The following is an 18328-nucleotide window of genomic DNA, read 5'->3' on the forward strand; positions in this document are numbered from 1 at the left end:
CTGTGACACCCCCCATCTCACCCAACTCCTTGCCACTTGTCTTCTTTGCCCCAGGGGCAATACTGCACCCTGGAACACCCCCCTCTCACCAGCGAGAAGGGGCAGCGAAAGCCGTGGGGAGGACCATCTCTTGCGCTTCTGCCCCCTGAGGCAAGTGCTTCACCCACCTCATCAGTGGACCAGCAATAACCTAACTTTAGGACATTTCCCCCTCTTGGAATGACAAGATAGGTGATCTGATAAGCTAGGAGACATGAAAATATATTGGAAGATCAATACAGTGGGGGTAAATAGTTGTTTATGAAGGAAATAATTGCTGGTTATTGTACAGGAGCTTTTAGAGAAAACCTCTGGAGTTGATATAATGGGTAGAAGGGCAAGGGCACACCATACATGCTTGAAATTAGCAATGTTTCTAAGTTGTTTCCAGTGATGCAGTTGAACAGTTTTTGCAGGAAACACATTGATTAAGGAGCCTGGGTGCAGGACTGAAAAGAGGGGAGGGGGTCTCCAAAGCAACAACAACAAAGGAATGGATCCATTGTGAATCCCAGAACAATTCCATTTGAGAGAATTCCATGCAGCTGTGCAAGTACTTGCATTTTAGCCAAACATATTTGGCAAGGACTAAGGCATCTATAAACTACTCGTGGTTTCACAAAAAGGAAATAGAAATTTGCAAAGAATGCCAATGGCTTGAACTTACACAAATGAGTTGTGTCCCAAATATATTTTGCAATTCTTGGGAAATTATATATTAATTCTAGAAACAATAAATTAAGAATGTAGGATGGTATTAGAAAAAAGCAACATGATTCTTCTACTAGGTTAATGATTTGAAAGCCCACTGCACCAAAGGATCCTTGGGGTTCATAGAACATGCCCCAATTCCAATCCATTTCTAGGAGCTCTGGGCATTTAACTTCCATCTATTCAGCCTATTGGATTTTCAGCCCTGTCCAGTTTAGAACTTGTGCCTATATGCTTATCCCTGCTGCGTTAAATATTCTCTGGCAGTCTGAGAGCAACATACATTCTCATCCATCGTCTTTGGCTTGGGGAAAATGGGGGGATTTGAAGATCCCCAGTATTTTCCACAAGGGTAGAGAAACTTTACTGTTGGTATGCTTGCTATCTTCTTGAACGCCTGTTCACCACAGCTGTTCTAAAATAATGCAACAAAAAGCCTTTTATTTATATTTGTTTGTACAACCAGCATCCATGGCTATAGTCCCAAGGGGGGATTTCTGTGATAATTTCTTCATGTGGGAATAAAAATTAAAAAATTCCTTCAGTAGCACCTTAAAGACCAACTAAGTTTATATTTTGGTATGAGCTTTCGTGTGCATGCGCATGCACACGAAAGCTCATACCAAAATATAAACTTAGTTGGTCTTTAAGGTGCTACTGAAGGAATTTTTTTATTTTGCTTCGACTCAGACCAACACGGCTACCTACCTGTAACTTCATGTGGGAATGTTTGTGAAAGGTGAGGGAACGGAATCCTATCATACATGTGCTTAACAGCTGTGCTAATTAAGATAGTAGTTCTCATCTGGGAGACCACCTTTTTCTTGTCTCTCACCCAGGGTCCTCCATCAACCATCTCCCACCCCCAGGAGGATACAATCTTAATAAAGGCACCAGACATAGGACTCCAAAGAAAAAGAAGGAAAAAAAGAGAGCGAAAGAAAGGGGATTGTTTAAGACATTCAGTCCAGGTCTTCAGGTCTTCTGCCCCTCATGCATAATGCTAACTAACACAAGCCTGCACGTTCTATTTAGGGTATCTTTAAGTGTTGGTGTTTCAGCCCATATTAAATTAATTTGTCTCTAGTCGTTAACCAGATTTAAGCCGACAATTTGGTAGTCTGTTAAAGTTTGTGGTAACTCTGCTGACATTGAGAGACTGGAATGAACCTTGGTGCATATGCTAAGGGCACAATTCTACATGCTGAGTTTCAATATCAGTTTGATCTCCACACCCATTTTTAAGCAGGGGGCAATGAGCTATCTCCCTTGAAGACTAAAATATCTGAATTAAGTTTTGTGTGCAGCAGTGGTGCCTCAGTATTCAAGAAACACTGAATATTCGGCTGGTATGTTTTTCACTTTTTTATTAGAACTTAATATTTCTCACTTTGAGCAGAAGCAAAGAAGGCTGTAATGGAAATGTCACCCATATATGTAACCAAGTAAATGCAAAGATTAAAGTGTGTAAGGCAAGGTGGGCCTTATTTGGGATATAGAATAACAAGGGTGCATATGATTGCAGGAACACCTTCCAAATGCTCCTTGTGTCTGAATGATCCTGGGGGTTCTCTGTGCAGAGATACAAATATCTGTGTTACTCTGTGATAATCTAGGTCACTTGTTTTAAAAAATCTATAATGAAATGTATGCCTTTGGTGCGGTCTGTTTTAATCAATAAATTAAAACGCAGAACAATAAAATCCATTATAAACTTTGTGGAAATAGTAAAAGAAGTTTTAAACCTAAATTCTGAAACAATAGCTGAAAACAAACCACCATCAACTGCCAGGAAAGGATTTCCAGAGCAGGAGAGTCTTTACATGTCAGCAGAAACAATATAATAAGGGTACCTAAATGGCCTCGGTCCAGTATACCTGAAGGAGCGTCTCCACCCCCATCGTTCTGCAGTTCCCTTCTGGCAGTTCCCTCGTTGCGAGAAGCCAAGTTGCAGGGAACCAGGCAGAGGGCCTTCTCGGTGGTGGCGCCCGCCCTGTGGAACACCCTCCCATCAGATGTCAAAGAGAAAAACAGCTACCAGATTTTTAGAAGATATCTGAAGGCAGCCCTGTTTTTAATGTTTAATAGATTATTTTATTTCATTTTTCTGTTGGAAGCTGCCCAGAGTGGCTGGGGAAACCCAGCCAGATGGGTGGGGTATAAATAATAAATTATTATTATAACATACCTAGTTGATCTCCCTGAACAGGTATTTCATAGTGAGAGTGCCACAAAGGTGAGGGTCCTGTTCTGTGTCCCTATAAAGTCCCTAATTGACAGTCAGTGCATATAAGGAAAAGTCAATGTGATATGTGCTCTTTGTTCATCTTTATATTTTGCACCAACTGAAGCTTCCAAATTCTGTTTAAGGGCAAACCTAGTTGAAATTCAACACAGCAATCCAAAGCATGGATAATGATGGCAAGATCTCGATCAGTCATAGCAAATTCACAAGCTTCTTCTGCCTTTGAGAATAACAAAGCATAATAATAATTCAGGAGTGGACCCAAGGCATGAATCTTGTTTCTTCAAGGAGAAATTCTGGCTCTCTTTTGATTACTAAAGTGTTCAGATGGAGGATCACCCCCAATTCCCCTGCAATGTGCCAGGAGAAGCTTCAACAGCCTCCAGCCTTAAGAATGGAGCCAAAAAAATATGCATGTGAATATTTAATAAGTTAAATGAAAAGGTTTATGTACATATGTATATTTATTAAAAAATAATTTTGCTTTCAAGATAGAATTTCAAGATAAAGGGGAATTTTTTCAAGTTAAAGGAGCACACACACACACACACACACACACACACACGGGAATAAATAATAATAATGTGGAAAGGACAAACTTCTTAACATGATAGTCAAAAACAATATTCTAATAAACACCACATAATACTGTATCATATGATTATTTTCTGAAGCCAACACATCTGTAAAAACACTTTCAAATTGTCCACTCAGAACATATTGTTATGCTAATGCACCAGATGTATTCCCAGTGTGCTTCCTAACATGGACAACTTACTTAACTTTATTTCTAAAACATTTCTTTAAAATTAAGTTTTTTGTGATAAATATTAAATGTCAGCTATATGATGAAAATTGTAATGGATACAGGAATCAGAAAGAGGTCTCAAACCAAATTTCAGCATGTAGCTCTGTAAGTATGAATGGAACCCCTGGGAATATGTGCAGTGACGCAATCAGGAAGCAGATTCTTTTAATGCTTAACATTGAGATGCTTGAAAACAAGTTAGAAGCTTAAATAAGAAGCCAAATAAGCCATGGATGGGAACCATCTGTGTAAACTGGCATCCTGTCTTTTGGCGTTTCACAGTTTCAGGGTGGCCAGGACTCCACAAAAGCTCCAAAGGCAGTCCTAGGCCAGGAGGGTTCTTGCAGACAAATCCTCAAAAAAATGAGCACGCCTTTTGCTTTACAATTGTGAGTCTAATTTGAGAAAGCCTGGGTCCTTTTTCACATCTCGTGTTAATCCAATACAACAACAAATTTGGGGTGGGGTGTGTAATAAATCTAACATGACCAGACTAGATTCTCACTCAGCTGTGGAGTTGCTGAGTGGCCGTTTTATGGTCTCATTTTCATATCAGTTCAAACTATAGTTAAAGTATAGTTAAGTAACTGTGATTCAGTGGCCAGTTTGGTCACCGGAGCAAGACTGTTTGAGCATATTTACACTGACCCTGGTCCGACTGCACTGGCTACTGATTAGTTTCCAGGCCCAATTTAACAACAACAACAACAACAATCTTTATTACGGTCCATAGACCCATCAATTCGTTACCAAGCGATACACAGCTGGGACACCCCGCCCTCAAACCACTCAGACATTTTACTCAAATTCGGAATAGGAAACATTAGTTCTTGTGACCACCGATAAAAACTTTGCCACTGCTAGTGTTCTGGCATTTGACCGGTCTTCCAATAGGAACCTGATATAGAAATCCTCTGATTTTCCTGGGAGCAAGGCTAGCAGGGGTGAAATCACTTCAGCCCTAGCTTGCTCAAACTTCCCACAGTGCAGCACAATGTGTTTTATAGAATCTACATCATGGGTGCACGAGCACAGTCTTTCCTGGTAGGGTACTCCTCTCATCCTGCCCTCCAGCACTGCAGAGGGGAAAACATTCAGTCTTGCTTTTGTGAACAGCCTTCGGTAGTTTGGCACTGTCAAGTTTTGAATATAGGCTGCTGGCTTAAAGACATGCCCATATTGTACTCCTACTGCCAATGGACTGCAGATCGCAAGTGATTGATGTCGTAGATCACTGTGTGAATTATCCCAAAGTCTTTGCTTTAAGGTCTTTAGGGCACCTTCATATCCCAGGCAATAGAGTTGGGTGGGTGACAGACCTAAAGCAGTGGCTTTTCTCGCCATGGTTTTCTGCCATTGGCTGATGTATTCCTCATTGTTCAGGTATTTATACAGTCCCTCCCCAAGTTCAAATACTACAATCTTGAGCCAATGTTTTAGTGCAGCCCACCATGCCTTTGTTGAAATTGGGCATTCACCCGTTTCTAGCAGGAGTATGGAATTTCGAACACAATTGGGCACCTGAAGCAAGGATCGAATAAATTGTGCTTGGAAGCAATCTAGCTTAGGGAGGTCCCCATTCTGCCAGACATTTGCTGCGTACAGGATTTGGGGGACAGTTTTTGCATTGAATACTTTTAGAGCTGCTGGTACATACTTGCCGCCCTTTGTATGGAAGAATCGGAGTATGGCTAGTTTTGTAATCTCCGCCTTTTGAAGGGAGGTTTGCCAGTGGTACTTCCATGATCTTGTATGGTGGAATGTTAGTCCTAAATAGCTGAAATGTTTAATCTGTTCAAGTTCATGGCCATCCAGCGACCAGTTTAACCGGGCCCAATTTAAAGTGCTGGTTTGGACCTATGAAGCCTTAAACGGCTCAGGATTGCAATGCCTCAAGGACCACCTCTTTCCCTATGAACCTACCCAGGCACTGAGATCATCTTCTTAGACCCTCTTTCGTATGCAACACAAGAAAGGGCCTTTTCTGCAGTGGCTCCCTATCTGTGGAGTGCTCTCCCCAGGGAAGTTCGCCTGGTGCCTTCATTATACACCTTTAGGCGCCAAGCAAAAACTTTCCTTTTTAACCAGGCCATTGGCTGATCTGTTTGACATCCTATGCCTTTTTAAAATGTGGCTCTTTTCTGGAGGGGGTGTTATTGGGTTGTTGTTTTTATTCTGATTATATACCGGTATGTTGTGATCTTTTCTGTGAACCACCTTAAGATCTCTGAGTATAGGGCGGTATATAAACTCAATGAATTAATTAATTGATTAATTGAATTAATTCATTCATTCATGTGCAGGGCTAAAATCTAGGTGATGCTGATAGCTAAGCTGTGTTTGGCTCAGGGTTACGTCTGGACCAGCTTGTTGCTTACAAGCTGGAAGCAAGGTTTGCCCTTGGCTTACTGCTCATGGTTTGGGGAGAAACAAATCCTGACCCTGGGTGGGTTGAGGCATAATGGGAAGTGCAATGAGGGCTTAACTCCCAGCCATTACTGCATGCATCTGGGTTCATCTTGGAACTAGCTTTTTAAACTTAAAACTGTGATTTAAAGTGACAAAAGAACCAGGTCAGAAACTAAGGCTGAGAGATACTTGGTAAGTTATCTTATCTATAAAATGGCATTGACAGTGAAGGGCCTGCAAAAGCTCAATTGATGCCCATGGACAATGCTCTCTTCTGCTCCCGTGGCAATTTTAAGAGAGGTAATTTCCTGGTTACTATAGTTATTATTAATTATAACATTTATATATCACTCTTCATCTGAATTTCACAGGGCAGTTTATTATCCTGCCAAAAATTAAATGATCTTTTAAAAGTGAAGACAATTATATTAATATGTCATATTTATGTAATACATTGTGAAATTTTCACAGAGAATTATGAAACATGTTTTTATTTAACAACACCCAGCTGGAAACATGGATTTTTTAAAAAGTGTTTTTCCTTTAAGGGGAAAAGTTCAGTTTTTGCCAGTATCCTGTCTAGTTGACAGTGAAGCAGAAAAGGGAATACTGTATTGACAAAAAGAATTACTGGTGTGTATAAGAGCAAGTATGGGATGCGGGTGGCGCTGTGGGTTAAAACACAGAGTCTAGGGCTTGCTGATCAGAAGGTCGGCAGTTTGAATCCCCACAACGGGGTGAGCTCCCATTGCTCAGTGTCCCTGCTCCTGCCAACCTAGCAGTTCGAAAACACGTCAAAGTGCAAGTAGATAAATAGGAAGGTAAGGTAGATAAATAAATAGGAAGGTAAGGTATAAAAGTGGGAAGGTACGGTAAACGGCATTTCCGTGCGCTGCTCTGGTTTGCCAGAAGCAGCTTAGTCATGCTGGCCACATGACCCAGAAAAAACGTCTGCAGACAAATGCCAGCTCCCTCAGCCTGTAAAGCGAGATGAGCGCCGCAACCCCAGAGTCATCCGCGACTGGACCTTTTAAGAGCAAGTAGAATAACCAGAGCAGGATTTCCCAAAAGCTAAAGACACTGAGAGAAATTCTACATCACACTATTCTGATTGTTCCATAATCACAAGCATTTTGGGTTGCCAGATGGAACACAAGCATTTTGGGTTGCCATCCTCCTTCTGCGTGCTGTTCTAGAGGTATTCCCAACTCCCCTGACCCAGGCTCAAACACTTCTTGGGGGGCCCAATTACACCTCGCCCATCCCATCTCCGGTGTGAAGAACAGCTTTCTTTTGTTCATTTGAAGTTAATCCCTTGATCTTCCTGTCTTGAAATAGAGTTTGGAAACAGAGATTAACATTGTGGCTATCATTAACCACCACATAATTATCTCAGTTGCCGGCGTTTCGGCAGCAGATGACTAGTCAGCCATCTAGTCAGCCATCTTTCCTGCCGGACTTTGTTTTCTCTATGTTTTATTATCCCATCCGTGATCTAGATCTTAATTCCGAATTTGATTTTTACACTGTATCACATTTTATTGTGGTAGTCATTTAACTTTTGTTTTTATCCTGTAAGTTGCTTGAGAAGTTTCTGTTTTAGGATACACATAGATACAGTAATTTAAAGACATCAAGAGGCTTTATTGCTGTAGTCCAAAATGTTGAGGTAAGACTGAATGGGATGCAAGATGTAATTATGCATAATTTGAGCAAGAACTTTGGCAGCCCTGCCCTTCAAGGCTGTGCACCTGAGTCCAGGAAAGCATAGATGAAGGAGCGCCAACTGGAAGCAGGCCTAAGCCCAGTGTGACCAGGGCTCCTAATGGCATTATCATTTGTTCTAACAGAAGGCATTTCACTTCAGAATAGCCAGGGTCCCAGCATCTACCAGGAAAAATCACTCTCTGCCTATCCACAGAGCTGTCCGGAGGGACTGGCTTAGACTTGCATTTCCAGCATTTCGTATCTCCTGACTTCTACATTTTGTGTAACTTAGTTGGTGTAAGGTACCACCTGTATATCATTTTATATATATTTTCTTTTAAGATTGTACTCCTACATTCCAAAGTTTAAACCACTCTGCATATTCAATATTGTGGCCAAGGTCCATTGCCCATTTGATCATAATGCTCTTAGTTTCTTCATCTTTAGTGTTCCATTCCAGTAGGAAGTCGTAAAATTTTGATATATTTTTCAGCTCACTTGATAATACTGTTTTTTCTAATATCGTCTTAGAGTACTTGAATCCTTTTGATTTCCTATCCTTTATGAACGCACTATATCTTTGTTGATATTCCCACCACCCCTGTAAATGACCTTTGAGTTCTTCATATGGTTTCATCTTTAACTCATTATCTTGCTCTATCAGTATATCTCTGTACGTTAACCATTTTGTTTTCATATTTATTTTTTTCACCGACAAAGCCTCCTGGGGTGATAACCAACCTGGTGTTTTTCTCTCAAACCATTCTTTATATTTGGACCATATTTGTAACATAAAAGATTTTCCAAGATTTTACTTGCTTGCTTATTTAATTTCTGTACCACTTAATATATTAAAAAATATATCTCAGCGGTGTACAGAAAACTGAAGCAAGAACAAACAGCTTAAATAAAATATTACAAAAATATAGTTGCATATAAAAATGTTGCGTTAATACATTAATGTCATGTAGATGAGTGGAGACTACACTTAACATCTGTAGGGGAGACTGGGGCACGTTTTCCAACTTTCTTTTAATTTAATTTTTGGTATTTTTTATTTATTTTATTCTTGTCTATTTTGAGGTAAACAGGATATCATTGTATTTCCTATACCTTTATCTACAAACTAGCACAATTGTTTTTCAAAGAAGTAAATATAGTTTTTGACAGCAAATGGTTAAGTCTGATCATGTCAAATTGGAAAATGTGCAGGGGCAAATTTTCCAACTACAGTGGTACCTCGGTTTATGAACACAATTGGTTCCGGAAGTCTGTTCATAAACTGAAGCGTTCATAAACTGAAGCGAACTTTCCCATTGAAAGTAATGGAAAGTGGATTAATCCGTTCCAGACGGTCCGCAGAGTAACCGTTCATAAACTGAAGCGAACTTTCCCATTGAAAGTAATGGAAAGTGGATTAATCCGTTCCAGATGGGTCCGCGGAGTACTTAAACTGAAGCGTTCATAAACTGAAACATGGGTGTAATTGGTTCCGGAAGTCTGTTCATAAACTGAAGCGTTCATAAACTGAAGCGAACTTTCCCATTAAAAGTAATGGAAAGTGAATTAATCCGTTCCAGATGGGTCCGCGGCGTTCATAAACCGAAAATTCATAAACCGAGGTGTTCATAAACCGAGGTTCCACTGTATACTGTACTTTAAATGGTAAAACACAGGTAACAAATCTTGCTTGTTACTTAATATGTATTTTTTATTGTAAACTAAAGAGGCATAATAATAGTAGCTAAGATAATAATAGACTAATAGAGAAAGTAATAGAGAAAGTAATTGGAAACAAATGCCACTTAATGTTTTTACAAAAAATGTCACTTAACAATTTAACAAAGACATTTTTTTTTTGAAACAAAAGTCATCATTGTCTGAATCACAACGCAAACAAAAAATGTGACATCCCCTTTGGTGCAGTCTTCATGCACCCATTTTCCAATGAGACACGTGTTGGAATATGTGTTGGAAAACCTGCCCCGTCACCATATTGGAACTTTGACACTACCTCGACGAGTAGTGGTGTAAGTTATTTGCAAAACAAAGGCATAGTTACGTGAAGAAAGAACCCCCCTTTTAGTACATGCAACGTCAAAACAGTAAGTTTAATACTAGTACATTTATTTTAAGTTTCAATAAAGACCTGAAAGTTTACTGAAAGTTGAAAAAATGAAGAAAACAGCTCTTCCAACGATGAGACAGCAACTACTAAACTACAACCTCTGTAGATGATGTGTGCTGTGATGCTACTTCAGCCAGTTTGCCCCCTGGCGTCATCTAGTGGCTCATTTCAAAACTAAAGCGAGTTGGGAAATGTGCCCCTTTGGGAAATGTGCCCCTGCCTCCCCTACATGTAATTGCCTTGTAAGACAACACTTTGAAAATTTTAAAATCACTCACCAAACACAATCAAGTTTGTAAAAAATAATTTAAAAATAATTGGTTATCAGTTTGAAGCAACTAAATTGAAGTCTAGCCAGCAGGTGTTATTTGTGTTGATTTAGTGTGGAGTTCAAAGAAAGGTAGTTAGGAGCATGACTTTTTGGTATGGTTACTCCAAAACTGTGCAATCGTTTCCCAGAAGAACCGAGGAAAGGTGATTTTTTTTTTGAAAAGGCTGCAAGAACTATCTTTCATGAGGTTTTTAATTCTAATATCCTGTTCCTGTGGATTCTCAGATATATGGATAATGTCTGATACTGTTTTTAGCAATTTTGTTAAAATGCCATCCTACCTTTCCCCCCAAATAAACCCACAAAACAGTACATCCCCCCCAGCTAAACACCTAAACCATTTAAAATATTTAAAAAACAGTAAAAACATTGGAAAATAGTCACATACCACTTTCAGAATTAACAACAATTGCCAGGAACAGTAGATTTTAGCCATCAAATGTCTGAGTGAACAGTAATGTTTTTAAATTTCTCCTGAATGTTCATAATGAGGGTTCTGTATAATAATGTGAGTCCAGTGAGCTGCTGTGAGGTAGCATTATCAGCCACCAGCTCTGGTCCTCCCCACAGTTGGTGACACCCACTTTCATTTCCGACCTTTTCGCCACTGGCATTTAACTCCTCACCAAAGGTTGACCACAAGGAAATGGCAGCCGTTGGGTTGAGAGCTATTCCCCATCCCTGCTATACAGGCTACCCAAAAGGGAGAGAGACAGCCCCTTGCCTGTCATCGGTTCTCCCTGCCTCTATTCATAGCATATACTCATCCTGGAAAAATCACAGAAAGCAGGGGAGACCATTTTTAGCAAGCAACCTCTCTTTTAGCTCAGTCCTAGTTGCAGCAGACCAGTAAGTCTGTTTCCTTCATTGCAGGAAGGAAGTCATATCCCTGAGAAGATAGCATTAGATTGACATATATGCAAGCACAGATGAGAGTTTCCAGGAAGGAAAGCGGGGCGATTAAGGCCCAGCAGTGTTGATAGCTAAGCTTTCTTTAGTTTCCATCCAAGGACATGGGATAGCCAGCTGCTTTGCAATGTTACAGACACTGCAGTAGCAGTGATTTTGAAAGTCTATTCCACACTTCACCATGAATTTGATTTCTAATGGCTTTCTTGGTATGGCCTGTAAGTGCCCAGAATGCCAATTCATTTCCCCAGCTGTTGAACCTGATAGGAATCAGGTGATCAGTAAGGGAGGGACAGGCAAAAGACAAAGAAGGAACCAATGGCTACCATAATAAAGCACATAATTGAAAGAAAAATGCTTTCCCCCATGCCAGCATGAAGTGGCCCTGAGTGAAAGCGCTTGTGCTCATGGAACACCGCCCATTTGTAGCAGAATTGGCATGCTGAAATCCTGGTTGCGGGAGAAGCATCAGTCCGCAGTGGTGATTTGGACACTGACGGCATGGCCAGTGAATTTGTCAGCATATCATCTGTCATATATCTTTATCTCATCATCTAACAAACTAAGGAGGCCTTTGCTACTGGGATGAAGGCAAGGAGAGGATCATAGACAGTTGGCAGCATCCCCAGAGAGTTAAGGAACGCGATGAACTCCCTTAGGCTCTGGGTGTGAGCCATCTTAGTTTCTCGTCAACATTAGCTCATGTGGTAGGTTCTAAGACTTCAGCATAAGAACACAGACTCCATTATATTAAACATTTGTTAAAGAATGAATATCCTAATTCATGTAATACCAGCAAAGAGAGTAGGGTGGGGAAAGAATAATTTTCTGTGAGTTTTCTAGAGAGATGGAACATTTTGTTGTCTCCTTGGAAAATTACAAGGAAACAATTATTTGAATAATTCGAAACTCAATTTATTTATTTAATTTTGACATAGCTAGGCTACTTTTTCACTAGAAATGCCTTTAGAATGGCTGAAAATAATAATAACATAAGGCCAGATATGTAATTTATATAATGTAATATCAAATGCTTCAGCCTCATTGCTCAGCTAGCGCTCAGTTTCCAAGAATTTTTGGACAAAACAAATTGTAGCACAACAGTTCTTCAACTATCAAGAAATTTATGCTATGAACTAATATTAAGAAATCTCATTAGAATCATAGAGTTGGAAGAGACCCCAAGGGCCATCCAGTCCAACCCCCTACCAAGCAGGAAACACCATCAAAGCATTCCTGACAGATGGCCGTCAAGCCTCCGCTTAAAGACCTCCAAAGAAGGAGACTCCACCACACTCCTTGGCAGCTAATTCCACTGCTGAACAGCTCTTACTGTCAAGAAGTTCTTCCTAATATTTAGGTGGAATCTTCTTTCTTGTAGCTTGAATCCATTGCTCCATTGCAGCTGCTTGCAGGGGCTCCATAAGCTCTGTTGGTGCTGGTCAATGATGCATCCAATTCCCGTTTTGGTGCAGAGGTGCCTGAGGACAGCTGGGTGGGGCAGTAGATCCTGGACCCCCCAGGGTAATGCTGCTTGCCTCCTCCTGCACTTGTAGCCTGCCCGCCACCACTGTTCTCCCACACCACCACCTCTCTGGCCTGCTTTTCTTTCTCCTGCTGCCTTCAGCGTGCCGGGGCTTCCCTGGTGCTGGGAGGTACCTTATTCTGTTTTGCCTGAAATGGAAAATGTCCTGGGCTGGCCCTGCCTTTACCTGCCCCATAGCAGGTGGCCATGGGGAGTCAAATAGCAAGCTTAATCAGCAGTTCTTCAACCCTGGCCTGTATGAGCAAATTTTCAATATTTGTGGCAGTTAAATCTTAAATCTGCTGGTGGGTAACAAAGATAAAATATTGCTGTACTGCCTTTCCTCAGATGGCAAAAAGTCCAAGTTATTTGAAAGAATGAAAGAGTAGCACGGTCCTTGCCAATATAGCAGTTTTTAGATGATTGTTTTGTCTATGTTTTAGTGATTCTTGTTTTTATCTGTAACCCACAGAATCAGAGAATTGTAGAGATTAGTACTCCTCTTTTTTTGACTTTATCAGAAGAAATATATTCCTGGCCCAACACATCTAAATTCTGTTTTAATAATACAGTGGTGCCTCGCTAGACGAATTTAATTCGTTCCAGGACTCAATTCGTCCTACGAAAAATTCGTCTAGCGAGTCCCGGTTTCCCATAGGAATGCATTGAAACTTAATCAATGCGTTCCTATGGGCTCCGGGGGACTGGTGGCAGGGAAGGCAGGCAGGCAGGTGCTTGCTCTCTTGCCTGCCTGCCTTCCCCACTGCCTGTCACACGAAGATGTGGGGGACAGAGCTGAAGATCGGTGGGCGCTGCTTGCCGGGGTTGACAAGCCCCAGGCAGCAGCGCCTGCCGATCTTCGTGTGACAGCCGGGCTGGGGGAAAGCCTTTCTCCCCACCCCGCCTGTCACACCGGGGATCGTACGAGGCTTCTCAAGCCCCGTACAATCCCCGTTGTGTCAGGTGGGGTGGGGGGGAAAGTGGAGGAAAGATCCTGTGCTTTCCCCCCACCCTGCCTGCGCTTCGGCTTCCTCGGCGAAGGCAAGCAGGCAGACAGCCCGCCTGCTTGCCTTCGCCGAGGAAGCACCCACTGCCGCCGAGCCGAAGCAAGGCGGGGGGAAGAAGCAGAGGAACGGATCCGTTCCTCCGCTTCTCCCCCCTTCTCCCCTCTCCTACAGCTGGTTCCCCTTTGTGTTCCGCTGGTCTCTGCTGGTTGCCCCTCACCGCTCGCGGCAACCAGCAGAGACCAGCAGAACACAAAGAGGAACCAGCTGTAGCGCAGGAAGAAGGCAAAGGAAGATCAGCTGACAGGCACTGACAGCTGCTCTTCCTTTGCCTCTTCCCCGCTAGACAAATGCCTTTTGGGATTGCGATCAGAGGTTGACAAAGCAAGACAAAGCAGCGGCCATAGAAAACCTCGTCGTCTTGCGAGGCAACCTCCGATCGCAAAACCCTTTCGTCCAGTGAAAATTTCATCTAGCAGGGCATTCGTCTAGCGAGGCACCACTGTACATGATGAATCTGGTTCCTCTTGGGTTGTGAGTTAAGTCCATTAACATTCCAAGTCAAAATTCTTAGAGCCATGTTTTCTTACACTGGTGCACTTGCTCCTGCTCCCAAAGGTCCTAAGTCTATCTCTGCTCCCAATGCTGTTGCTGCTCCAGATGGTTCTCCAAGTCCCAGTCCTAATTCAGCTTCAAAATCCTTTCCGTCTTTCTCAAGGAACTTCCTCATTTCTTCTGGTGTTTTGGTGTCTGGTGTTAGCCCAATAGGGCTAAGGGTTTCAATATTTTCTTAAGTAAATAAATCATGCCATTTCTTCACAGATCTCCCATGCCAAATCTGTTTTGAATCTTATAACGAAAAGCCAGAAATTGAAATGCCAGAAAATATCCCAGCCAAGGTGCTACTTGCTGCCTCTGTGATGTGCATTAGCTTTGTTCCATATGTATGCACACTTGTATTTGTATTTTTGCCATGCAATAGGTGTTACAGGATTTTGGGGTTCCTACCCATCACCATGCAGACAAGCCAGACAGCCCACAGTGGAATCCAAACCTCTCTATCTCCCAATAACAAACATCAGGCTCAGGGCATAATATTGGATTTTTCCTTTCTGTGGTGCACTCAGAGACATTGCCTTCCCCAAAAAGATGCTTTACATATTTTGATAAGTTTATCCCAAGGCCTTTAAAAATTTGAATGAAAAGAACTCTGCATATGCTCAGAGCAGGGATAGCCAGCCTGGTGCCCTCTTTATCTTTTGGATTTCAACCCCCATCGTCTGTGGCTACTGGATTGAGGCTGGTGGGAGTTGCAGTCTCCAAATTCTGGAGTCTACCCCTGACTTACGAGACACTTGATGTGGCATCCGGAAGTAAAAAGCAGCCCCAATCCACTTTGCAAACCTTTGATAGACTTGGTGGCTGAATTAGTTGTTAACCTGGGGAATTCAAGAAAAACTAATGTCTGTCCTTTTTCATCACTCCGTGGGCCAATTGACACCTGCCAGTTGCACACACTAGCACTTCTCCCATAGCCTGGCACCTTAAACTTTGGGAAGGCAGCATGAGGGCTGGAGTGTGTGGAAATGTTGGCCTTGCTCCAACAAAGTTGGTACTTTTGTGACCCACTTGGTATGGAAAGTTGGACCGCTCTGCCTTATGGTTTTTGAGGGGATATTCCCTGCAACCTTTTGTAAGCATCATTGGAGACACTGTTGCAGGGCCGTCTTTAGCATATGTGGTGCTGGGGTGCAAATATCCGCCCAGCGCCCCCAAATTACCATGGATAGTGTTGGGGTGGCCGTAGCTGCGCAATGCCAGCCATCCGGGGGGGGGGGAGGCACAACTCTCCTCTTAGTGTTTTTAAGTGTCAGGTGTAACTTCAGCCTGAACACAGCAGAGTTTGCGCAGGTTTTTCCGGAAGCTTCTGGCGGTAACTTAAATGACTAGACGTCTGGACGCAGAGTAAACTATATACAGGATTTATTAAAATAAAAGAAATCCAGAGTTTCTATGTACAACTTTAGAACTCAAAAACAAAGTAAAATAAATCCTTTCCTCTCTCTCTCTCTCTCTCTCTCTCTCTCTCTCTCTCTCTCTCTCTCTCTCTCTACCGATACAGCACCTCTCCTCCTACACTCACCACACTCACCACACCACACCACACACTGTGCTAGCTTTCACTGATAACAGGTCTCTGTGCTGATCTCAACCAATGAGAGTGCAGTTACTATGGCAGAAGTAGACCTTGGCTTTCTGCCCAGTGTTAATTGCTTGTCCTAGAGTTGATTGTGTGAAGAAGCAATCTGATTGTTTCTCATCCTACTAATTTAGCAAAACCCGAACATCTCCCCCATGCCGCTGCAGGAGAGCGATCCCCGCAGAGGCTTGAGAGGGAAGCTGCACAACCACCAGCCTTATGGATGGTGGGGCACTGCTGGTGGGTGTGCAGGGAAAGGGGAGGCTGCCGGCAAAGCCACTCAGCTCCCCCACTTGCTGGGGCTCCCCTGAGAGGCTGGCACCCTGGCGCGATGCACCACTAAGCCCTATGGGTAAGACGGCTCTGCACTGATGCCCTCAGGCATTGTGTTGGCAAAGGTAAAGGTAAAGGGACCCCTGACCATTAGGTCCAGTCATGACCGACTCTGGGGTTGCAGCACTCATCTCACTCTATTGGCCGAGGGAGCTGGCGTGCAGCTTCTGGGTCATGTGGCCAGCATGACTAAGCCGCTTCTGGCGAACCAGAGCAGCGCACGGAAATGCCGTTTACCTTTCCGCCGGAGCGGTCCTTATTTATCTACTTGCACTTTGACGTGCTTTCGAACTGTTAGGTTGGCAAACCATGTCCTAATACCAGTTCCATAGTTCTACATATATTTCTAATAGAGTAAACTACTTTATGTTTCATACTTTGGGTTACCAGTTTTATTCTTATTACCTCTTTACCATATGTTGCAGCTTATTTTGAATTCTAGAATTAATTAATTTTCTCTTTTTAACCCATAGGCTTGTTCTGGCTGTGGAAAATGTGACTGTAGTGGAGTAAAAGGGCAAAAAGTAAGTACCCAGAATACTTAAACTCTTTTTTTCTTGTTAAGTTGGTACACAGGGTAGGGACAAAATTAGATGACATTAAAGATGGATCCAAAAAACTAGCCTTATTCATATATATGGCTCATATAATGTTATATCCTTATTCTAAACATAGAATCATCGAACTGTATGTTCCGTGTTGGAAGGGGCCCTGAGTTCATCTAGTCCAACCCCCTGCAATGCAGGAATCTCAACAAAACATCCACGACAGATGGCCATCCAACCTCTGTTTAAAAAGCTCCAAGGAAGGAGAGTTCACAATATCCCAAGGGAGACCATTCCACTGTGGAACAGCTCTTAATTTCATAATGTTCTTCCTGATGTTTTAGTTGGCAGCCATTTGTTCAAGTCCTACTCTCTGCCTCCAGAGCAGGAGAAAACAAGCTTGCTCCCTCCTCCATGGGACAGCCCTTCAGATATGTGAAGATGGCTATTGCATCTCCTCTCAATCCCCTCATCTCCATGCTAAACACTCCTTCAACCGTTTCTCATAAGGCTTGCTTTCCAGACCCTTGACCATCTTGATCGCCTTCCTCTGCACATGGCTCCAGCTTGTCAACATTCTTCTTAAATTGTGGTGTCCAGAACTGGACACAGTATTCAAAGTAGAATCAGACCAAGGCAGAATTGAGTGGTACTATTAATTCCCTTGATCTGGAAGGCAAAGGAATTAATATTATTGAATTAGGACGGAATTTTTTTTTGAAACTGAGGAAAAACAGAGGAAATAGGGGGTGAAACTGCAACATGTCATCACCCCAACTCAGTGTGGAATTGGACAGCTATTTTCCCCCACCAGACCAACAGCTGAGATGTTTTTAAGGCTAAAACCTGATGTGAGGGACCAAGAATTTGGATTTGTGGCTTTTCTGTTGGTAATTACACAGTCTCTATTTACCCATCATTTATCAACTGAAGTCAGAAATCCTTGTTGACCTCCAAGTATAGGGTGGTATATAAATTCAATAAATCCATATAAATAAACTACAAATCTACAAATAAATCCCAGTCTACCTTCTCCTGACTCCTGCCCAGAGTGAAAAGAGCTTTCTAGGGGATGCTTTTTCTCTTCTCTCTACTATCCATGGAGCAATTCTCAAAGGTTGGACTATATGCAATTTTTGCACATACACTCAACCCTTGAAACCAAACTCCCATGACAAGATACGGGATTATTATATCATACAGTAATATATTATTGGTAAAATGTGCATGACCATTGTTTGGCTAACAGATGAATTTAAACAGCACCTAGCATATCCATATACATAATAGGCTCAGTTAAGAAAAAACTGAATTACCTTATTTAAGATGTCAAAAATTGTTCTTAGTCCTCCCTCTTGTGGTGAATGCACAGTTTCAACTAAGAAAACATGCATAAATAAACTTGTAAATAAACTTCTAAAGAAGTGTGCATGC

General features: G+C 42.1%; 1 protein-coding gene across 1 annotated transcript in view; it reads left to right on the forward strand.

The window, feature by feature from the left end:
- COL4A1 (collagen type IV alpha 1 chain) overlaps positions 1-18328 on the forward strand; it is a 182046-nt gene that overhangs the window by 19385 nt on the left and 144333 nt on the right. Inside the window, exon 2 of the mRNA XM_035110373.2 lies at positions 16823-16873. Within this exon, the coding sequence (XP_034966264.1) occupies positions 16823-16873 (51 nt within the window). The remainder of the gene's footprint in view (positions 1-16822; positions 16874-18328) is intronic.

This window comes from Zootoca vivipara, chromosome 3 (assembly GCF_963506605.1).
Source record: "Zootoca vivipara chromosome 3, rZooViv1.1, whole genome shotgun sequence".
NCBI classification, from domain to species: domain Eukaryota; kingdom Metazoa; phylum Chordata; class Lepidosauria; order Squamata; family Lacertidae; genus Zootoca; species Zootoca vivipara.